Source organism: Chionomys nivalis, chromosome 7, assembly GCF_950005125.1.
Source record: "Chionomys nivalis chromosome 7, mChiNiv1.1, whole genome shotgun sequence".
Lineage (NCBI taxonomy): Eukaryota > Metazoa > Chordata > Mammalia > Rodentia > Cricetidae > Chionomys > Chionomys nivalis.
Genome location: NC_080092.1, coordinates 56,226,142 through 56,247,242, shown reverse-complemented (window position 1 = coordinate 56,247,242; position 21,101 = coordinate 56,226,142). Strand labels below are relative to the sequence as shown.

The following is a 21,101-nucleotide window of genomic DNA, read 5'->3' as shown; positions in this document are numbered from 1 at the left end:
TTAGCTCCCAAGACTCTTTTATAAAGTTTTTGTAGTGACTTTTATGCCACCTGAATAAAGAATGAATGGGCCGGGCTGGTTTGACGTCACGATTCTGGGCAAGTGGATGTGACAGGGAGGCAGCCAGAGGGCAGATTGCACTGTGTTCTCTCTGTGCCACGTTTGGTCTCTGGCCACATGCCAGTCCTCTCTAGGTCTACCTTCATGCCAGCCTGGCTCAGCTCTTAGCCCTTCCCTCTGTGTGTGCCTCAGGCAGCCTGTAACAAGGATGCCTCAGAACTGGCAATTAGGGAGCTAACGGGTCTCTAATTACACCCCAGCGGCTTTGCCAGGAGCAGGCGCCCGCCAGCCGGGGGCAGGCTGACAGCTGGAGGCTGGCAGTGTCTGAGGATTTTGGGGATGTTGTTGGGGATACCTTGGCACCGGGCTGGCTACTTCCTGTAAGAGAGCAGGAGCTGAAGGCGGAACTGGTGTCCATGTGGGTGGTGAGGGCTGCCCTTTGGGGCAGGCACATCTCCCTGCCGGGATCGCCTGTCTGAGTGCAGGGTGTCCATGTGGCAGTAGCCCTCTGGAGTCCTAATGTGCCCGAGGGCGGGGGAGGGACACAAGGAGGGTGGGGTAAGAGATCCCTGGTGTGCGATTCTGATGCCAGCAGTTGTGGAGGGGGTTGTGGGAGGAGGGGAGTGTGGGCGGGGAATGTGTGGGATGTCGGAGGGTGAGGGTCAGAGGGCAATGTCAGAGACGAGGGCCCTAATTGAGACTTGAACAGTGGAGCGGGCAGGGCTAGGAGGGAAGGTCTGTCCATCCAGCAAGTGACCTCAGTCAAAGCAGGAGCTTTGGGAAGAGAACTGGAGAGCTGCTGGGAAGAGGAAAAGCAAGAGCAGAAAGCCTGGGCTGAGAGCATGTGCAGACGTTCAAAATGTGCTGAGCTTGGTGCGGGCGGGGGAGGGGGAAGGGAGTCGGTAGTTGTGGGGAAAGAACATGAAAAGGATCATGCAAAGATTTTAAAGAAAAGATTTGCTATTTACTTTTATTTTGTGTGTTTAAGTATTTTATCTGAATGCATCTTTGTGTGTCACATGTTTTCAATGGCCACGGAGCCCAGAAGAGGGCGTCGGATAATCGGGAACTGGGGTTACAGGGTTCTGAGACATGATGTGGGTGCTAGGAACCGAACCTGGGTTGCTGTAAGAGCAGCTAGTGCTTTTAACTGCTGAGCCATCTTTCCTGACTTTTTCTTTTTCTTTCTTTTTCTTTTATTTTGGTTTATTTTGGTTTTTCGAGGGAGGGTTTCTCTGCATAGCATTGACTGTCCTGGAACCCACTCTGTAGACCAGGCTGGCCTCAGACTCATGGAGCTCTGCTGACCTCTGCCTCCCAAGCGCTGGGATTAAAGGCAGGATCCACCACACATCACAATTTACTTAGCACTCATCTTCTTACTTATGATTGTGTGTGTGCGCACAGGTGCTTGTGCCATAGTGCACAGCAGAGGCGAGAGAACAGTTTGCAGGTGCCACTCTCTCCTGCTATGTGGGTTCAGGGATCCAACTCGGGTCCTTAGGCTTGGCAGCAAGCTCCTTCACCTGCTTAGCTAGCTTGGTGGCCCTTTTCCCTGGCTTTTAATTTTGTATAAATGAATCATAAAGTCTTGTACTATGTTCCTGTACCCTGCCCTGGCCTGGCAGTGTTGGGGATTGAACCCAAGGTCTTGCCTATGAGGCAAACACCCCACAGCTGAGCTATGTTTCTAGCTCAGTTTGTATTTTCTTGAATATGCACTCAGCCTCAGGTGTTGGAGACTTGCTCGTGTTGTGCCCAACAATGCCCCTTCACTTGGAAATCTTGGACTTGGGAGATGCTGGAGCTGAGTTTGGCTCTGGAAGGCTCCTGTGGCTTCTGGATGGAGAGGGATGAGAAGAAGCTAGTTGGCTGGCCCACCCAGGGTGCAGATCAAAGTCATAGAGCGTGGGAGTGGGGAGGAGGAAGCACTCAGGATACTGGGATTTGGCCTTGCAAATCCTGGGTTTCTTTTGTAAGGGAATGGGTAGGGCCGTGCCTTTGGCTGAGCTGGGGAGCAGAATGATTATGGGGTGGATGGGGGATTTGCAATTTAAACACGTTATAATTGAAATGTTATGTGAATACAGGCCAATCACGTGTCCCATTTTACCTGAGAAAGTTAGGGTTATTTCTGTCAGTTGAACTAATTAGTAGCATCCAGTCTTGCTGTTGGAAGTGTCCTGTAAGTTCATAACTGGCCTATGTGTGGATCTGGTAGGCACGGAATTGCTAATGATGGTTTCGAGTTTACCCATTTGAAATGTCAAGGAACTGACTGAATGTTTTGGTAGGCGGTGGGAGTGTATTTGACAGCACAGAGATGTTTTACGTCATGGAACTAGGGGCAGGGTGGGGAGACATTGAGCTGGAAGCAGCCCCTTAACGGAAGACGATTTAATGGGAAGGAAAAGGGTCCTAGGACCAAACAACAGAGACAGAGATGGGAGAGAACGGACAGTGTCGAGAGAAAGGACTTGGAGAGAGAAGGAGAACACTCTGAGGCCTGCTGCTGAGGATGGAGGTTTCCATGTGGTAGTCAACACCAGTCACCCCCAAGGTGGCAACAGCAGTTTCAGAAAAGATGGGCACAGAAGCACAGAGAGGAAGAGGAAGTGGGAGCAGAAACTGTGCAGACATAAGAAAACAGCTCTTCACATCACAGCTGTGAGCGAAATGGGCAGGGACTTTAGGGCGTGTATCATAAAAAAGAGACTTTCAGATAATCAAGCTTTTTCTTTTTTCTCCTTTTTTTAATGTCCAGATTGAACCCAGGTCTTTGTTCATGCTGGGGAAATTTTTACATTAGGCTCCACCCCCAGCCCTAGGCGATTTCTTTACAGTTTTGGGCATTTTCTTGTTTATTGTCTGTGCACATACATGCCTTAGCACACATGTAGAGGTCAGAGGACCTCTTGTGGGAGTGGGCTCTCTCTGTGTCGTCTGGTTTGGCAGCAAGCACTGACAGCTGTGCCCTGGAGGTGCAGACCCATTTTGAAGCCCTGAGAAACTTCTTGTAGCAGGAAAGAAGGGAGAGTCTGAGAGCCTGCTGGGTGAACATCGGATGTTGTCTCCTTTCCTGAAATCCCACTGGACCAAGACTGAACAATGAGGTTTCTCCACTCCAGTAGAGAGAACACTCTTGTCAGAGCCTTTGGCAGTCAGTCGCTTCCAGAATGCTTTCCCATCATGCATCTGTGGTGGTTGGCGGGAGATGTGAGAGCCCTCTTTACCAATCCCCTTCCTTCTCCTTCAGGTGCAGCCCTGGGAGGCACTGGCACTAGAGTAGCAGCAGCTGGATTGAGGTCATTCTAGAAGCTTCCTTTAAAAAAACAAAACCACTGGAAACAATGTGGCTATAGTGGTCCCGCAAATAATTCTTTGTATGCACATGTTCATTTTATGCTTTGGTGGAGGCGGGGATGGAATCAAGGGCCTCATGCATGCCAGGCAAGCCCCCTAGCAGAGCTGTGCCTCCGGGCCTGTGAGGGTCTTTTGGAGTAGAATATTGATTGGGCTTTAGCTTTGGCCTTGTCCACTGTCAGGGCTGCCGCATGCAATCACACACCATGCTGGTATTTATTGTCACGTCGGTCATATGAACATACGCTTGTGATGAGCAGAGTTTATTTTCCACACCCTCCAACACTGATGCTGTCACATGTTTAAATCTTATGAGTATGAGTATGTGACCATAGGATTTCCTATGGCTTTAAGTTGCACTCCTTTGATTATTAGCAATGACAGCATTTTTTTTTCTTGGTAATTTGGACTTTTTTTTTTTTTTATTTTTTGGTTTTTTGAGACAGGGTTTCTCTGTAGCTTTGGAGCCTGTCCTGGAACTAGCTCTGTAGACCAGGCTGGTCTCGAACTCACAGAGATCCGCCTGCCTCTGCCTCCCAAGTGCTGGGATTAAAGGTGTGCGCCACCACCGCCCGGCCCTAATTTGGACTTTTTTGGGGGGGAGGTGAGGATGTAGTCAGGGTCTCTTATTATCTTCTGCTGGCTGTCCTGGAACTGGCTATGTAGACCAGGTTGGCCTTGAACTCACAGAAGTCCTTGTGCCTCTGCTTCCTGAGAGCTGGGGTTAGATTTACCGTGCTGGCTGAGAGTCTTTTCATAGCCGAGGGGAAGTGCTGTACTGCTAAACCACACTGCCAGCCCCATGAAACTTCCTTGAATGCATTTGGCCACTTGGGATTCTGCTATGAATGAGCCGGCCTTACTTTTCTCTTATTATTTTTTATTTAAAACTTGTTGTTAGATTTATTTTATGAGTGCTTCGCCTGAGTATATGTCTATGTACCATATGCACTCCTGGTGCCCTCAGAGGTCAGAAGAGGGCATTGGATCCCCTAGAACTGGAGTTATGGAGTTCTGAGCCACCGTGGAGGTGCAGGGAACTGAGGCGAGTCCTCTGCAAGAGAAACAAATGTTCTTAACTGCTGAGCCATCTCTTCACATCTTGAATTGTTTCTGGTTTTCTCATTACAATGTTTTGGTGTGGTTGGTTTTTTTTTTTTTTTTTGTTGTAGTTGTTTCTTCTTTTTTTGTTTTGGGTTTTTTTTTCTTTTTCTTTTCTTTTTTTTTTTTTTGTTTGTTTTGAGACAGGGTTTCTCTGTGTAGCCCTGGCTGTCCTGGAATTAGCTTTGTAAACCAGGCTAGCCTGGAATGCACAGAGATCTGTCTGCTTCTGCTGGGATTAAAGGTGTGTGCCACCACTGCCTGGCTTCTCAATGTTTTATGGTATCTTTGCGTGAAGAGAAATTTCTAACTTTAATGGTGATAACAACATTTATCATCAACCCTTTTCTTTATAGTTTGCATTTCTTTGGGTATTGCTTATTTTATTTTGATTTTTAGAGATGGAGTCTTGCTGCATAGTCTTGGTTGGCCAGAACTCTTTATGTAGGTCAAACTGACCTTAAATTTCCAGCATTTCTCCTTGTCTCCTGAATGCTGGAATTACATGTGTGCCACCACACCAAGATATTTATCGTTTGTTTGTTTTGTTTTGTGTGCTCGTACGCATATGTGTATGCCATGGAATACATGTGGAGACGAGAGAATTACCTGTGGAAGTCACTTCTCTCCTTCTACTATGTGGGTCCCGAGGAACTGAACTCATATCATCACGCTTAGTGACAAGTACTTTTACTTGCGGAGTCAGCTCATAGGCTCTATATTTTTCTTTCTGAGACAGGGTCTCATGTAGCTCAGGTTGGCCTCCAACTCTTACATGGAGACTGCCTTAAACTCTTGATCAAGAACTAGGATTGCAGGTGTGCACCATCCTGTCCTGCCTATACTTACTTTTTAGAGCATGATATTGTTTAAACAATATTCTGGGTGTGATGGGGCACACCTTAAATCTCAACACTGGGGAGGCAGAAGCAAAAGGATCACTGTGAGTTTCAGGCTAGGCAGGGCTACATAGTGAGGCCTGATCTCAAACTAACCAAGCCACCAACCAACCAACCAACCAACCAGCCAGCCAACTTACCAGCCAGCCAACCAGTCAACCGACCAACCAACCAACCAACCAACCAACCAACCAACCAACCAACCAACCAACCAGCCAGCCAGCCAGCAAAACAGCCAGTCCAACCAGTCAGCCAGCCAGCCAGCCAGCCAGAATAACTGAGAAATTTTTACTGGACATCTTTTGTTGCTTATTCTCTCTTTCTCTCTCTCTCTCTCTCTCTCTCTCTCTCTCTCTCTCTCTCTCTCTCTCTCTCTCTCTCTCTCTCTCTCTCTCTCTGTGTGTGTAGGTCAGAGGACAACTTTGTGGAGTCAGCACTCTCGTTCACCTAGAGTTTCAAGGACTGAACTCACATCGCCAGGCTTAGACTGCAAGTGCTTTACTGGCTAACACAGCACTTTGCCTAGAATCACTCCACAGTTTGCTTTTCCTATTGAAAGGGCCTGGACTCTGACTGTTGACACTCTTTCTATAAAGCTGAACCTTGCCCACTGCAAAGTCTCATTGGCCGAAGCTCTGTTTTCTGTGGCTTCCTCGAGAAAGCTTGCAGAGTCCCCCAAATTTTCTCTTTTGAGCCTTACTATTTCCTTCTGTGAATGGCTATCAGGCTTCCTTAATCAGTCTTTAAAAAAAAAAAAAACACAAACAAACCATTTGTTATGTAGGTTTAGAAAGCAACATTTTAAATCAGAGTAGCTGCAATACAAAGCATTCCACAACCTTCAGTTCTCTGGAGCGGATCCTGTGCCACACAGTTGAGAGTTCAATGTGCACAAACTTTGTTCTATGAACAAGAGTAGCAAAAATAGTGTTCTTTAGAAAAAAAAAATCATTACGCTGGGCAATGGTGGCGCATGCCTTTAATCCCAGCACTCTGGAGACAGAAGCAGGCAGATCTCTGTGAGTTCGAGGCTAGCCTGGTGTACAGAGCTAGTTCTAAGACAGCCAGGCTACAGAGGTGTGTGTGTGTGTGTGTGTGTGCGCGCGCAACAAGCCATGGCACACAAACAGAAGTCAGAGGAACTCATGCCTCTGTTGGTTCCCTCTTCCCATGTGGGTGCTGCGGACAGAACTCAGGTAGTGCCTTTACCTGCTGAGCCACCTCACTGGCCACTTTTTCTTTTCTTTATTGTTTTATGACACAGGGTTTCATGTAGCCCAGGCTAGCCTCAAATTTACTGTGTAGCCAAGACTGGCCTTGAACTTCTAACACCACCTTCCAAGTACTGGAATTGGGGCCACCACACCAACGCACATATTAAGATTTCCTTCAGACTGTGTGTTTTCAGAGTTATATGAAGCAGTGAATTTCACATTTAGAACTGGGTTCCGTTCCCAAGATCTCCCAGGCAGATGCAAATATTCCAGATACCAAATTCAAAACTGTTTTTTTTTTGGGGGGTGGTCCTAAATATTTCAGAAAAGGGGAATTTAATCTGAAATCTCTAGTTATCGCTTATGCTAGTGCTTTAGTTTTGAAACTGCATTATGAGTTCTAATACCCCAGGCAAGCTGAATGCAAGTGTTCTCCTGTACAGCCAACCTCTAGTGTGGGCCATCTCTCAGGACAGGTGTCCTGTACACTGTACACCCCATTTCTTCTTCTGGCCAGATGTTTCCCCCACTGTCCCTTCTTTTCTTCTTAAAGGTTTTTTAATTTATGTGTGTCTGTATGTCAGTGTTTGGGTTTCTGTATGCATGTGATATGGAGGCCAGAAGATGGTGTCAGATTCTCTGGAGCGGGCATTACAGGCAGTTGTGAATCCCTGGGGTGGGTGCTGGGAATAGAACTTAGGACTTCTGCCAAAGCAACGAGTGCTCTTAACCTCTGAGCATCTCTCCAACCCAACCATCCTTTGTAATCTTCAGAGAGCACAGAACTTCAGGACAGTCCTAGTGCCATCCCTTAATCTTCCAGGAGAGGGAGAACTGTCTTGCTCCCCAACTGCAGGGAGAGCCAGAGGCAACCACCTGGGCAGACCCGCGCCCCTGCACCGGCTCACTTTCTCTCCATGTAGCTTGCCTCTCAGTCAATCCTTTCTGATGTTCAGGTGCAGACCCATGATCTACCCCAGGCTGGCCCAAGTGCCTTGTGAAGTTAGCCATCATGCGGCTAGTCCCACTGAGGAGAGATGAAGGCCCAAGGGAGATGTGGTGGACAGGAGGGCACTGTGAAATGCGTGATCTTGGGGACAGATGATGGAAGGGCAGCAGTGGGTTAAAGTTAACGCCAGACAATGATGCAATCACAGAGTTCAAATTGAGTCAGGTCACTTTAAGAAAGGAGTAGCTGTAATCTGAAGCCTGCTGGACGCTGGGTTGGGAGGCAGCTATTCACTCCACCGCCTGCTAGAGCCCCCTCAGGGTGCAGGCTGAGAGGGACCTCGGCTGAGAGAGGAGCTGCAGTGGACCACAGGTAAGGCAGCTCCTGGTCTAGCCTGGAGATGACAGATGGGAGAGGACCCCTGGCTTGAGGGACTGGGAGGAGCAGGGGTACCCCAAAGACCAGAAAAGAGGGGTGCAGGTAAGGATACAGTAGCCTCTGCAGTTTAGGGACCAATGTGAACAGATGAGAGGGAAGAGGGAATTGGGGGACGGAGGGCCGGGACACTATTATCCCCTATATTATCCCACTGCAACAAAAGGGGGGGCTAGATGGGGTTTTGAATGGAGTTGGGAAACAATGTGGTGGTGGTGGGCAGTGGGAAGTGGGGGAGCTAAGCTCTGGGTTTGGTCTGAACGGTATCCCAAAGGGGCTATCATCCTACAGGCAGGGCTCTCCCCGGACTTGCTTCCTCCAGCAGTGAGCAAGGAAGGTGGTCTTCCTGCAGCCCAGCTTGGCTCCACTCACTCATATTGCTGCTTTGCACAGTCAGCTGGTGCTGACCTCCCCCCACCCCAGCAAGGAGCAACTGAGTCCTGCTGGCATGGGATGCCTGCTAGGTCCGCTGTCCAGCCCCCACCCATTCTCCATTACCAAGCGAATGGGAGACAAATGAGGTCATGGCCTCTTGCAAACAATAAGTACCATTTAGCCGAGCTGGTGTGTGGGGTCTGGCTGTCCTGCTGCAGCCTTACCTCCCGAGGAAGCCACAGCAGAGAGCAGTCTGGGTCAAAGAAAAGAGACAGGTTTTCCAAGTGCCAGCCACTGTCTGGACCTTAGCCGCCCATCAGTTCAGCTCCCAGGCTGAGGGGGATGGGTGACGGCCCAGGAGTTCTGGTCCCAGGGCTGGCTTTTCTGGGGTGTTGGGAGGTGCAGCTATGGGTGTTTCAGGTTCCAAGATTTCAGAAAACAAAACAAAACTGCCCCGGAGGTGAATGGTGTAGTCATGAGCCAGCCAGACTGGACCCCTGGAAACAGTCCTTGGGCCAGTGGAGAGGGAGGTGTCCTCCCCTGCACTGTCCACATGTCCACTGCCGTGTGGCTCGAAGGCTGCTTGGTTCTGGGAGGAGGCGGCAGTGGAGGAGGAGCGACATGTTTGTCTCCCGGCTGGGTTTAATCTGAAACACATGTACTGGCTCCCATTTGTCGTCCCAGCTCAGATTCGAGACCACAACAGCCCAGTTTCTGTGCCTCTTGATTTGGGGCAGACCTTGGCTCAGAGGGGGGATCTCGGCCCTTTCCCATGTCCTCCCCCACCTGTAGCCCAGGAGTCTGGCTTGGACACTGCCCTTTGGACAGAATCATTGTCCTGGTGCCCCTGGCTAGCCAACAGCTGCCTACCCAGCCCAGTTATGGCTCCCAGGGCCTTGCGTGTGTCCTATGGAGCCACTGCTGCGGTCCCTCACTTTCCGCCCCTCCTGCCACTTCCTTAATTCCTGTGATTTTGGGTGGAGAATTCAGGCAGCCTACTAACACCTGTTCCTGCTTTCAGCTCTTGGGCCAGCATTGGACCCCTGTGTCTCCCCACCCCTACCAGGTTCCCCACCTCAGCTTCAGTTCCCAGTCTACCCACGTGGTAACAATGACCTGTCACTTAGACCTGGAGGAAATCCAGGAGGTCCCATCTGCAAGGGTATCTCACTTCCTGGATTAGGATGCCAAGGGTGACCATCGCCTCCCTTCTCTTGGTCACTACCCACCCAGAGGGACCAGAGGCTTTCTGTGCATCTCTGATAAATCAGTCTGTTGGGGTTCAGCAGAGGAAGGCTGCTGCCTGTGATGGGTGGGGCTGGGTGGGGCGGGCTACGGTCTGTATCACTTTCTCCGTTGTGCCAAAGGGTTTTCTCCCTACGAAGCTGGGAGGCTGTACCCCTGGGTGAGAACACAGGGGTCCCTAGAATTCCCCCTGGAGATCTGTCATAGATGAGGGGTTAGAAAGAGGGAGGCTGGTTCCTGCTGGTGGTGCTGCCGGAAGCAGAGTAAACTCAGAGAGCCTTTCTCTTGTTGGGCTCCGGCCGTCTAGTGGATTTGACTTAACTTGAAGGACCTCAGCAACAGGTACAGCCTGCACTCCTAACTTTCAGATCCAGTTTGTTCTGGGAAGTCAGAAAAGTTGGTGATGTGTGTGTGGTGGGGGAGGGCAAGTGTATGTGACAGGATAACGGTGGAAATGAGGGGGCACTTCTGGGGGTGCGTGCTGTAGGATGGGTGGAGGGCACGCCAGGATAGATGTGGTTTTTTCTGTCCAGGATGAGTTTTTCTGTGGACCTTGTCCCCCACCCCTAGACCTGACTTCAGGGGAGCACAGGAATGATTCGTGAGGACCCACATCCCAGATTTCAATTTTGCCTTGTAGTCCAAGTGCCAGGCCAGAGTCTGGGCAGGGAAGCAGGCAGGCAGGCAGCAGGCAGGCAGCAGGCAGGCAGATAGACAGCAGGCAGGCAGCAGGCAGGTGGCAGGCAGCAGGCAGCAGGCACGCAGGCAGGCAGATAGTCAGGCTCTGGGGTCAAGAGCAGTTTTCATGCTAATGGGTGGGGGAAGTCGTGGGTCATCAGAAGAGATGCCAGCGGGAGGAACAGCTGAGATCTTCCCAACCTCTGGCTCTGCTAAGGGCTGCTAAGATATTGTCTAGCAGATGTTATTGTGACCTGACCTCAGTACTTGGGAAGCAGAGGTAGGAGGATCACACATTCAAGGCCACCCTAAATATAGCAAAACTGTCTCAAAAAGAATAGGGGGGGAGGTTATATAATTTAAGCCTCATAACAGTGGGTAAGAACTACAATGCCAAGAGGGATTTTGTTTTGTTTTGTTTTGTTTTTGTTTTTTTCGAGACAGGGTTTCTCTGTGGTTTTGGAGCCTGTCCTGGAACTAGCTCTTATAGACCAGGCTGGGCTCGAACTCACAGAGATCCGCCTGCCTCTGCCTCCCAAGTGCTGGGATTAAAGGTGTGCACCACCACCGCCTGGCCTGCCAGGAGGGATTTATTCTTTGGATAGCGATGAAGTCAGGGTTAGAGCCCAGGCAGTCTGCACCCTCTTAGCTAAGTAAGGAATTGCTCTTGAGATGGAAGAATGGGGCCAAGTCAGGCGTGGTGGCACACACCTGGAATTCCAGCACTCAGGAGGCAGATGGAAGAGAGTAGCTGCAAGTTCAAGGCTAGCCTGGACTACATAGGCAATATCCCATCTTTAAAAAAAGGGGGGGGGTGATGGGCAAATACACAGGACAGAGTGTCTTTATCCTAGATTTTTGGCCGGAAAACTTTTGGTGGATAGCACGGCTAGACCAGATGGTCTGTGAGTCTCTGAAGACCTGGGTTCTGCTCCCATCCTGAGACAGGCTCAAAATCCTACCAAATGAGACGGCTGTATGCCCCCATGGGAAAGCCTTGGTGCATGTCTGTTCTAGATGAGTCTTTTGGGGCCAGAAGAGCCCTCAGCAGGTCCTCACTACTCTGGAGCTTAGGCTGGAAGGTGGGTCTCCCGACAGGAGCCACCTCGGAGGCACAGCTCATGTGCAGTGGCAGGTGCAGTTGGGACAGCAAGCCTCAAGCTGAGAGCCCACTTTGGGGTCGAGAGCTGGAAGGAAAGTGCTCACCCCACTGTGAGTGGTGGGGTGGCAGGGCAGGGTGTGGGGGAGGGGAGTCGCTTGCCCTCTTTTTTCTCCTGTAGTTCCAGGATGCAGGCCCTGGTGCTACTCCTCTGGACTGGAGCCTTGCTCGGGTATGGCAGCAGCCAGAATGTCGCCAGCAGTTCTGAGGTCAGTAGGGTGGGCAGGTGTGAGCAGCAGCTGTTCTAGCCCCTCCTCGGCTGGCAGCAGAGGAGCCAGCACAGGACGACAGCGTCGGGTGCAGGGCGGGTTCTGGCCTTCATTCCTCTAGCAGCAAGACAAGTATTTGCCTCACCTTTCTGGGTATAGAGAAGCCTCTGCTGTATGGAAGAAGTAGGCGTAGGGTCCTGTCACACAAGGGACAAGGCAGTTGGATATATTAGCTATGGCCCTGGGCACTGTGGCTTCTGAGTTTGGGTTAGGGCTTGTCAGGAGAGACAGGGAGAATGTCACAGCAGAACATAGGTAGACTCAGAAGAGTCCGAAACGGTGAGCAGAGAGAGTGTGGTATGTAGCCTGAGGTCAGGTTTCTTTGGTGGTGGTGGTGGGGAGGTCTCCTGCAGAGAGACAGAGAGACATAGAGAGAGAGTGTTTGTAGGCTAGAAGTCAACCCAGAGTTGACCCCATTCCTCGTGCTGTCCGCCTTGGTTTCTGAAACAAGACCCCTCACTGGCCTGGAACACACTGACTAGTCCAGGCTCGCGGGCCAGTGAGCCGCACAGACCTGTCCATTTCTCCTTCCCCAGTACTGAGATTACAAGCGTGCACCACCATGCCCAGCCTTTTTTGCGTGCCTTCTGGGGATTGAATCCAGGTCCTCATGCTGTCGGGCCAGTACTTTACTGAGCTAGCTCCCCAGCCCGACCAGTTTTATTTTAAAGTAGGCCAGGCTTCCTGCTCTCAGGTCACAGGTCAAGCCTGGCGAGTCATGGTGTTGCCTCTCTCCAGCATAGAGGAGAGCACACACTCATTCTAACTTAGACTAATGGCCCCCAGGGACCAGAGGACAACCCCAAGCCGGAGGCAATGCCATTCGCTGTGCCTTCTCACTGGTCCTTGTGTTCTGACCCAGGGCTCTCCAGCCCCTGACAGCACAGGGGAGCCAGTGGAGGAGGAGGACCCCTTCTTCAAGGTCCCTGTAAACAAGCTGGCAGCAGCCGTTTCCAACTTCGGCTATGACCTGTACCGCCTGAGATCCAGTGCCAACCCAACTGCCAACGTTCTGCTGTCTCCACTCAGCGTGGCCACAGCCCTGTCTGCTCTTTCTCTGGGTGAGTGTCAGCCGAAGGGGGCTGCAGGTGGACCTGAATTTCCCCACCCTGAGCCTCCATGCCTAGGCTGCCAGGGGAGCAAAGGGAAGGTGGGGGCTGCAGTCCTGGCAGTGCACACACAAACATACACACACACACACACAAACACACACACACACACACTTCCTACCACTTTAGGAAAGTGACACTCTCCTTGGTTCCGTAAGTAAACCCCTATTGTGTTAGTCATTTACCCAGGATCTAGGGGTACAGCTGCCAGGAGCAGACTGGGGTTCCTCCTCAGAATGGGTATAATGATGGACTTCAGGGACTGCATCCCAGCCGTCTCTCTGTAGGTCTGATGGCCTTGGCCTAGTTTAGAGACTTTTCCTGGCAATGCAGTCCTTGTTTCCCTGAAGCTTTTTGTCCACCTACAATGTCTGCAACATCGGCCCCCTCGGGTTCTCAGAAGACAAAAGATCAGGTATAGAATCCCCCTGTCTGCTGTGGGTCCCCTGGGCAGCTGTGAAGCCCGCCATCCTCTTCTCCTTGGCAGGAGCTGAACAGCGAACAGAGTCTGTCATACACCGGGCTCTTTACTACGACTTGATCAGCAACCCCGACATTCATGGCACCTACAAAGAACTCCTTGCCTCTGTGACTGCCCCTGAGAAGAGCCTCAAGAGTGCTTCCAGAATTGTGTTTGAGAGGAGTTAGTAGCCCACCCCATCCCACCCCTTAAAGTCTATGTCGTCCAAACTGGCCCCGTGACTTATAGTGCTGCCTCTGCTCTCCAAGTGCAGACACGTGCCATCATGCCTGGCACGAGGTTGCTTTTCTGGCCCCGAGTCGCCTGTATGCTTCTGTCTAAACAACAGACTGTGTGTGCTCAGGCCAGGCCTGGCAGTGGTGGGCAGGAAGGGGCCTGTGAGACCACAGAGGATTGGAAAGAGGAAATGGGCTGTGGGAGACAGCAGGAGGGTCTGGGGAGGGCAGTAACATGAAGGGGATTACAATGGGTAGAATCCATTGTTCCCTGTCCAGGGTCTGGGCAAGCCAGCAGATGACCCAGCAAGTCAGGAGAAGATGCTGGGCAGGAAGCTGGGGTCTGGCATGCTTTCAAAGTGAGGGCGCTGGCTCCACTCTCATACACTAATCTTTGATCTGCTCCCTCTCAAGAACTTCGAGTAAAATCCAGCTTTGTTGCACCTCTGGAGAAGTCTTATGGGACCAGGCCCAGAATCCTCACTGGCAACCCTCGAATAGACCTCCAGGAGATTAACAACTGGGTGCAGGCCCAGATGAAAGGGAAAATCGCTCGCTCCACAAGGGAAATGCCCAGTGCCATCAGCATCCTCCTCCTCGGCGTGGCTTACTTCAAGGGTGAGGGCTTCTCTACTTTTCTTTGGCCAAGGGAGGGCAGTGTGTGTGTGTGTGTGTGTGTGTGTGTGTGTGTGTGTGGTGAACACGATGACACAGGTGTAAGGCCAGAGGACGATATGAAAGCCACGTGTGCTTGCCTTCCTGCTTGGCATTTACCACGTGTCTCTGAACTAGGTGGCAGGTGAAATGGCTGAGTGGGGCTGGCCACAGATCTCTGGCTCGGAATCTGACCAGGTTGAATTGCGGCTGTGCCCTGTGAGCACAGAGCCCTGAGTTTCTCCTGAGGCGCCTGCCCCCTCAGCTTTCCTGTGACAATTGCACAGCGACTTCACACTCTGTACAATATATGTGGTATTGTTCTCACAGCGACCCTGTCCTCCTGAGACCACCTGTGCTCAGGAAGCTGCTTCCAGTGACCTGTCAACACTCCTGGAGGCAGCAGTTATGCATCAGGAGACCTTTCCACAGGCCTAACAAGAGGTCTGCTTTATTCAGAAAAGGGCTTGTGGCAGAAACGGTTTAAGCTAATTTCCCTCTTAAGACATGACCATCTTTCCGAGTAGCAGCAAGAGTGAATGCCTAACCTAGAGGGAGGCCCCGGGGCTCCCTGCTCCAAGTACACATGGGCTAGGAGAGCAGATACAACCCAGCATATGAAAGGCCACCTTAGACAAAAGGAGCTTGGTGATCCAAGCACAGTGACAGCACCCACTTATTTCCCCCCGAGTTTCCTTAGGGAAGACAGCCAGTGTCTGTGGTCCATGGACCCTGCGGTTAACCCCACACATGCTGGGACCCAGCAGCTCCTGTGTCCATGCTACTGACAGCTCAGGGTCCTTTGGCCAATGGAGACCCAGCCTGGTCCCCTGGCCTTTCCGGTGACAGTGGCTCAGAAGCTCCATATGTTTCCTTCCAGGGCAGTGGGTAACAAAGTTTGACTCGAGAAAGACGACCCTTCAGGATTTTCACTTGGATGAGGACAGGACTGTGAAAGTTCCCATGATGTCAGAACCCAAGGCCATTTTACGATATGGCTTGGATTCTGATCTCAACTGCAAGGTCTGTAGGGATGGGGGGGCAGAGGGGACGGAGAGGGGTGGGGTGGTATGGAGTAGATGCCACTGACATCGGCCAAGCATCTTAATTTTATTGTGTGACTTTTGACAAATTAGTAATGTTCCTTGGCCTTTCCTTTTCCTCTTCTTCCTCTTTTTTCTGGGTTTTCAAGACAGAGCTTCTCTATGTGTCCCTAGCTGTCCTGGAACTGCTTCTACAGGTGAGGCTGGCCTCAAACTCAGATCCACCTGGTTCTGCCTCCTGAGTGCTGGTATTAAAGGTGTGCACCACCACTGTCTGGTGTCTTTCCTTTTCTTGAAGTGGAGTGAGAAGTAGTTACCAGAACTTACTCTCCAAGAATTTGTTATAAGAATCAAGGTCATAAAAAACAGGTTTTCAAGACCTGGCACCCAGAGCTGGGGATGGTGACAGACACTTGTAATGCCAGCAGTCAGGAGGCTGAGGTAGGGTGATCAAGAGCCCAGTCTGTACTTTGAGACCATCTCAAAAACAGAAATGGGAGCTGGAGAGATGGCTCAACCGTTAAGAGCACTGACTGCTCTTCCAGAGGTCCTGAGTTCAATTCCCAGCAACCACATGGTGGCTCACAACTACCTATAATGAGATCTGGTGCCCTCTTCTGGCCTATAGGCAGGATACGGTATAAATAAATAAATAAATAAATAAATAAATAAATAAATAAATAAATCTTAAAACAAAACAAAACAGAAATGGGCTTGAACAATGGCTCAGTGGTTAAAGGCATTGGCTGCTTGCTCTCTCAGAGGAGCCAGGTCCTATTCCCCAGAATCTACATGGCAGCTCACGACTGTCTGTAAGTCCAGTTCCAGAGGATCCAGCACCTTCTTCTGGCCTCTGCAGATATCAGACATGTGTGTGGTGCACAGGCAACCACTCATGCACATACAAACAAAGAAACAAAGGCTAGGCACTCACTGGGGAGTACCAGTGGTAAAGTCCTGCCTCGTACGAGCAAAGCACTGGGTTTAATCCGTAGTACAGCCAGAAACAAAGAAAGAAAAAGACTTGGCACTTGGGTATTGATTATTTCTTTCCTTTTTTCTTTTTGAGAGGGAGCCTCGTGTAACTCAGGCTGGCCTCAAACTTACTAGCTGAGGATGACCTTGAACTCCTGATCTTCCTGTCTCTTCCTCCCAAAGGCTGGCATTGTAGGCGTGTGCCACCACCCTGGTTAATGTGGCGCTAGGGATCAACCCACAACTTCAGGAAGGTTAGGCATGTGCTCTCCTACTGCGCCCCGCCCAACCCAAAGCTGCCTTTTCTTGTCAGTGCTTCTTCTTAGAATTAAGAGCCAGATTCCAACAGCTTGTCACAAATGTCACACACTGACATTCTAAAGCTCTCAGTGTCCCTGACTTCTTTCAGTTCTAAATCAGTAGTTACTAACCCCTTCTAGACTATGGTTTCTTTGGAAATCTGACAAAAGTGCCTAAAACAGAGGGCTGTGGTGGTACACTTTAATCCAGCACCCAGGAGGCAGGAGTAAGTGGGTCTCTGTGAGTTCGAGGCCAGTCTGGTCTATATAAAAAGTTCCAGAAAAAAATAAATAAATAAAAATAAAAAGTTCCAGAGCAGCATAATAGAGAGACTTGTCAAAAAAAAAAAAAAAAAAAAGCCTGATACAGTCCAGAGAAATGACATTTCCGTAATATTGTTGCACGGGTTCTGGGAAGCCCTGACAGTGAGAGTTCCATGGCCTTACTTAGGTCAAAGGATCTGTTTTAGTGTTCATTTCTAGTCCAGGGCTCTGTAAGTGCTGGCAGGGAGACTCTGGAGGACATTCAACTGCAGCTCCTGAGAACTAGGTCCTGGTTAGTGTTAGCGGCATCCAGAAGAGGGCAACTGAGGAAGTGCCCCCAGCAGGCTGGCCTCTGGGCACATGTGTGGCGCATTTTCTTGATTAATGACAGATGCGAGAGGGCCCAGTCCACCGTGGGCCGTGCCACTCCTGAACACGTGGTTCTGGCTGGTCTAAACAGGCAGGCTAACGTGCCATGGGGAAGCCAGAAAGCAACGTTCCACTATGGTCTCTGTGTCAGTTCCTGCCCTGAGTTCCCTTGGTGATGAGTGTGACCTCAAAGTTCTAAGATGCAATAAGCCCTTTCCTTGCCAAGTTGCTTTTGGTTACATTTTATCACAGCAATAGAAATCCCAACTAAGATAAACCACATGCTAGAAATTTTTCATCAAACTTCCACTGGTATTAAGTAAAGGAGAAAACTGCCTACCCCTGAAGGACTGGCAGACCAGCAGAGGCCAACTGTTTCCAGGCTGGGGCTGGGGCCCGTGCTAGGAGAGGGGAACAGCTCCTGGTTATGGGGTTTGGCCCAGAACCAGCTCACCTGCTCTCTGTTGTTAGATTGCCCAGTTGCCCTTGACCGGAAGCATGAGCATCATCTTCTTCCTGCCCCTGATGGTGACCCAGAACTTGACCATGATAGAGGAGAGCCTCACTTCTGAGTTCATCCATGACATAGATCGAGAACTGAAGACGATCCAAGCCGTGCTGACTGTCCCCAAGCTGAAGCTGAGCTACGAAGGGGAAGTCACCAAGTCTCTGCAGGAGATGAGTATGTCTGCAGGACCACTGCCGCGGGGGCTGGAACTGGGCTTCCACCCTGCTGACAGAACGTCACAGGGTGGCCCTGCGCATTCACTACACTCTGAGGGAGGGGACACAGAACCCCTTTCCCATCAGACTTAGTCCTTGGTCCCCTGAGCACGTCTCAGGCCAGGCCTGTTTCCCTTGCTGGTTCTGCTCTCAGGTAGGGCACTGAGCCTGTGGTGGCTCAGAGCACCTCACACCTCACAGGGCAAAGCGGGGCTCCACTCCTAGCTTGCTTTCTTGAGATTCAGCTTACACAAGCCAGGATTGTGTGTGTGCGTGTGTATGTGTGTGTGTATGTGTGTGTGCGTGCGCGCGCGCAGGAGGTGGACAAGGAAGGCTTTAATGAAATCTCTCTCAATCTCTACAGAACTACAGTCCTTGTTTGAGTCACCTGACTTCAGCAAGATCACAGGCAAACCTGTCAAGCTCACCCAAGTGGAACACAGGGCTGCTTTTGAGTGGAATGAGGAGGGGGCAGACAGCAGCCCCAACCCAGACCTCCAGCCTGTCCGCCTCACCTTCCCGCTAGACTATCACCTTAACCAGCCTTTCATCTTTGTCCTGAGAGACACAGACACAGGGGCCCTTCTCTTCATAGGCAAAATTCTGGACCCCAGGAGCACTTAGTGTCTTCTACTCAGTGTGCTCTAGGAGAAAACCCTAGCAGGATCACCGATTCTACATTCCAGGAAGGCTGCCCTACAGCTTCAATGTATCCTTCGCAATAAAAGAGCTTTTCCTTAATTTCTGCTACTTTCTTCCTTCTGTTTGAAGCTATATTTAGTATGGAGGAAAACCAGTCGTTATGAATTTACATACTCATAACTGGCTCTGCTCAAGGCCTGCAGAAACTCACCCGTTCCTGTTCTGGGGGTGCTGGTGAATGAGGAGGACTGGCACCCGCCTCCCAGGAGGGCACTCCCACCCCCACAACTACTGAAGCTTGCTATGGTGCTGCTCAGCTTTCTCTCACTCTAACACAGGCCTGGGGAAATCCACAGCCCGTGTCTGGGCCCTTGCTTTGGGGCCTGTGATGAAGCATCATTGCAGCTTGTCTGATGACCTGGAAGCAAACAGAAAAGAGGCTAGAGATCCCCTTGGTCGCCCACCTCCCGTTAGGCACCCCACCCCTGCTTTTTTTGAGACAGGGTTTCTCTGTTTTTCTTTCTTTCTTTTTTTTTTTTTTTTTTTTTTATTTTTCGAGACAGGGTTTCTCTGTAGCTTTTTGGTTCCTGTCCCGGAACTAGCTCTTGTAGACCAGGCTGGCCTCGAACTCACAGAGATCTGCCTGCCTCTGTCTCCTGAGTGCTGGGATTAAAGGCGTGTGTCACCACTGCCTGGCAGGGTTTCTCTTTGTAATAGTTCTGGCTGTCCTGGAACTCACTCTGTAGACCATGCTGGCCTTGAATTCACAGAGATCCACCTGCTTCTATATCTGCAGTGTTGGGATTAAAGGCATAGGCCACCACATCTGTCTTAGGCCCACCTCCCTCCTTTTTTTTTTTCTTCAAGACAGGGTTTCTCTGTAGCTTTGGGGCCTGTCCTGAAACTAGCTCTTGTAGACCAGGCTGGCCTCGAACTCACAGAGATCCGCCTGTTAGGCCCAACCTCTTAACAATTCTACTGTCTTCCAGCAGTGCCACACTGTGACCATTCTTTTACCACATGGGACCTTGGGGGACTCACAACCTAAATGGCAACATATGCTCCTAAAGAACCCAACTAGGGGGACTGGAGAGATGGCTCAGTGGTTAAGAGCATTGACTGCTCTTCTAGAGGACCCATGTTCAATTCCCAGCACCCACATGGCAGCTCACAACTGTCTGTAATTCTAAGATCTAACACCCTCACACAGACATACATGCGGGCAAAACACCAATGCACAAAAAATAAAAAATAAAAATGAATTAACCAGTCTAGTCTACAAGAGCTAGTTCTAGGACAGACCCCAAAGCTAATAGAGAAGGGGCTGGAGAGATGGTTCAGTGGTTAAGCGCATTGCCTGCTCTTCCAAAGGTCCTGAGTTCAATTCCCAGCAACTACATGGTGGCTCACAACCATCTGTGATGGGGTCTGGTGCCCTCTTCTGGCCTGTAGGGATACACACAGACAGAATATTGTATACATAATAAATACATATTTTTTAAAAAGCTTATAGAGAAACCCTGTCTCGAAAAACAAAACAAAATAATGTAATATAAAAAAAAAATCCCAATTAGGTTTACTTGTATATTTACCCGTGTTTATGTAGGTATGTGTTTGAGGATGGAGTAGGTGCCAGAGGTCAGTCTTGGGGGTCATTTCTTAGAAGGTGACCACTTTAAAAGTTAAGAAAAGGGTTGGAGAGATGGCTCAGTGGTTAAGAGCATTGCCTGCTCTTCCAAAGGTTCTGAGTTCAATTCCCAGCAACCACATGGTGGCTCACAACCATCTGTAATGAGGTCTGGTACCCTCTTCTGGCCTTCAGACATACACACAGACAGAATATTGTATGCATAATAAATAAATAAATAAATAAATAAATAAATATTTTACAAAAAAAAAAAAAAGTTAAGAAAATATATATTATCAAGGGTCTGGAGAGATAGCTCAGGGATTAAGACCTTTTTCAGAGGACCCAGGGTTTGGTTCCTAGCACCTACGTGGTGGGTCACAACCCTGTATAACTCCACCCAGGGAACCTGGTGCCTTCTTCCGGCCTCCACAGGCACTGTATGCATGTAGCGTACAGACATGCATGCGGACAAAATAGCAAAACATTTAAAAATGATTATCTGTATGCATGCATGGTGTGTGTCACGGCACACATATGGCCATCAGGAGACAGTTCTGTGGAGTTTATTTCTCCTTCCACCTCCACGTGGCTTCTGAGGACTGAACTGGAGTTGCCAAGCTTGTAAGGCAAGTGTCTTTTCCTGCTGAGATATCTTGTTACTTCGTGCTACCCTGTTTTTGACTACAGTCTCTCACCGGCCTGGGACATACTACGTAGACGAGGCTAGTGGCGGACCAGTGAGCCCCTGGAATCCATTTGTCTCCATCCTATGTTGGATTGCAAGCTTGTGCTGCCACAACTTGCTTCTCTTCATATGGTTTCTGGGGGTTGACCTTATGTTCTTGCCTGGAGGACAAGCTAACTTTTATCAATTGGGTCTATTATTTATTATTTGTTTTTTTTTTTTTTAAAGATTTATTTATTTATTATGTATACAGCATTCTGTCTCG

At 50.0% G+C, this 21,101-nt stretch overlaps 1 protein-coding gene across 1 annotated transcript; it reads left to right on the top strand.

Moving 5' to 3' along the window:
* Positions 1-7,842: 7,842 nt before the first annotated feature.
* Serpinf1 (serpin family F member 1) lies at positions 7,843-18,610 on the top strand. Its single transcript, XM_057775642.1, has 8 exons — positions 7,843-7,958; positions 11,600-11,687; positions 12,610-12,808; positions 13,344-13,499; positions 13,967-14,170; positions 15,087-15,229; positions 17,628-17,838; positions 18,244-18,610. The coding sequence occupies exons 2-8, from the start codon at positions 11,607-11,609 to the stop codon at positions 18,501-18,503; spliced, it is 1,254 nt and encodes a 417-aa protein (XP_057631625.1). The 5' UTR covers positions 7,843-7,958; positions 11,600-11,606; the 3' UTR covers positions 18,504-18,610.
* Positions 18,611-21,101: the final 2,491 nt, after the last annotated feature.

Coding starts and splice junctions, on each gene's coding strand:
- Serpinf1 (XM_057775642.1), top strand. CDS start 11,607: ATGCAGGCCCTGGTGCTACTCCTCTGGACTGGAGCCTTGCTCGGGTAT. Junction 13,500..13,966: donor CAGAATTGTGTTTGAGAGGA/GTTAGTAGCCCA, acceptor CTCCCTCTCAAG/AACTTCGAGTAAAATCCAGC. Junction 15,230..17,627: donor ATTCTGATCTCAACTGCAAG/GTCTGTAGGGAT, acceptor CTCTGTTGTTAG/ATTGCCCAGTTGCCCTTGAC.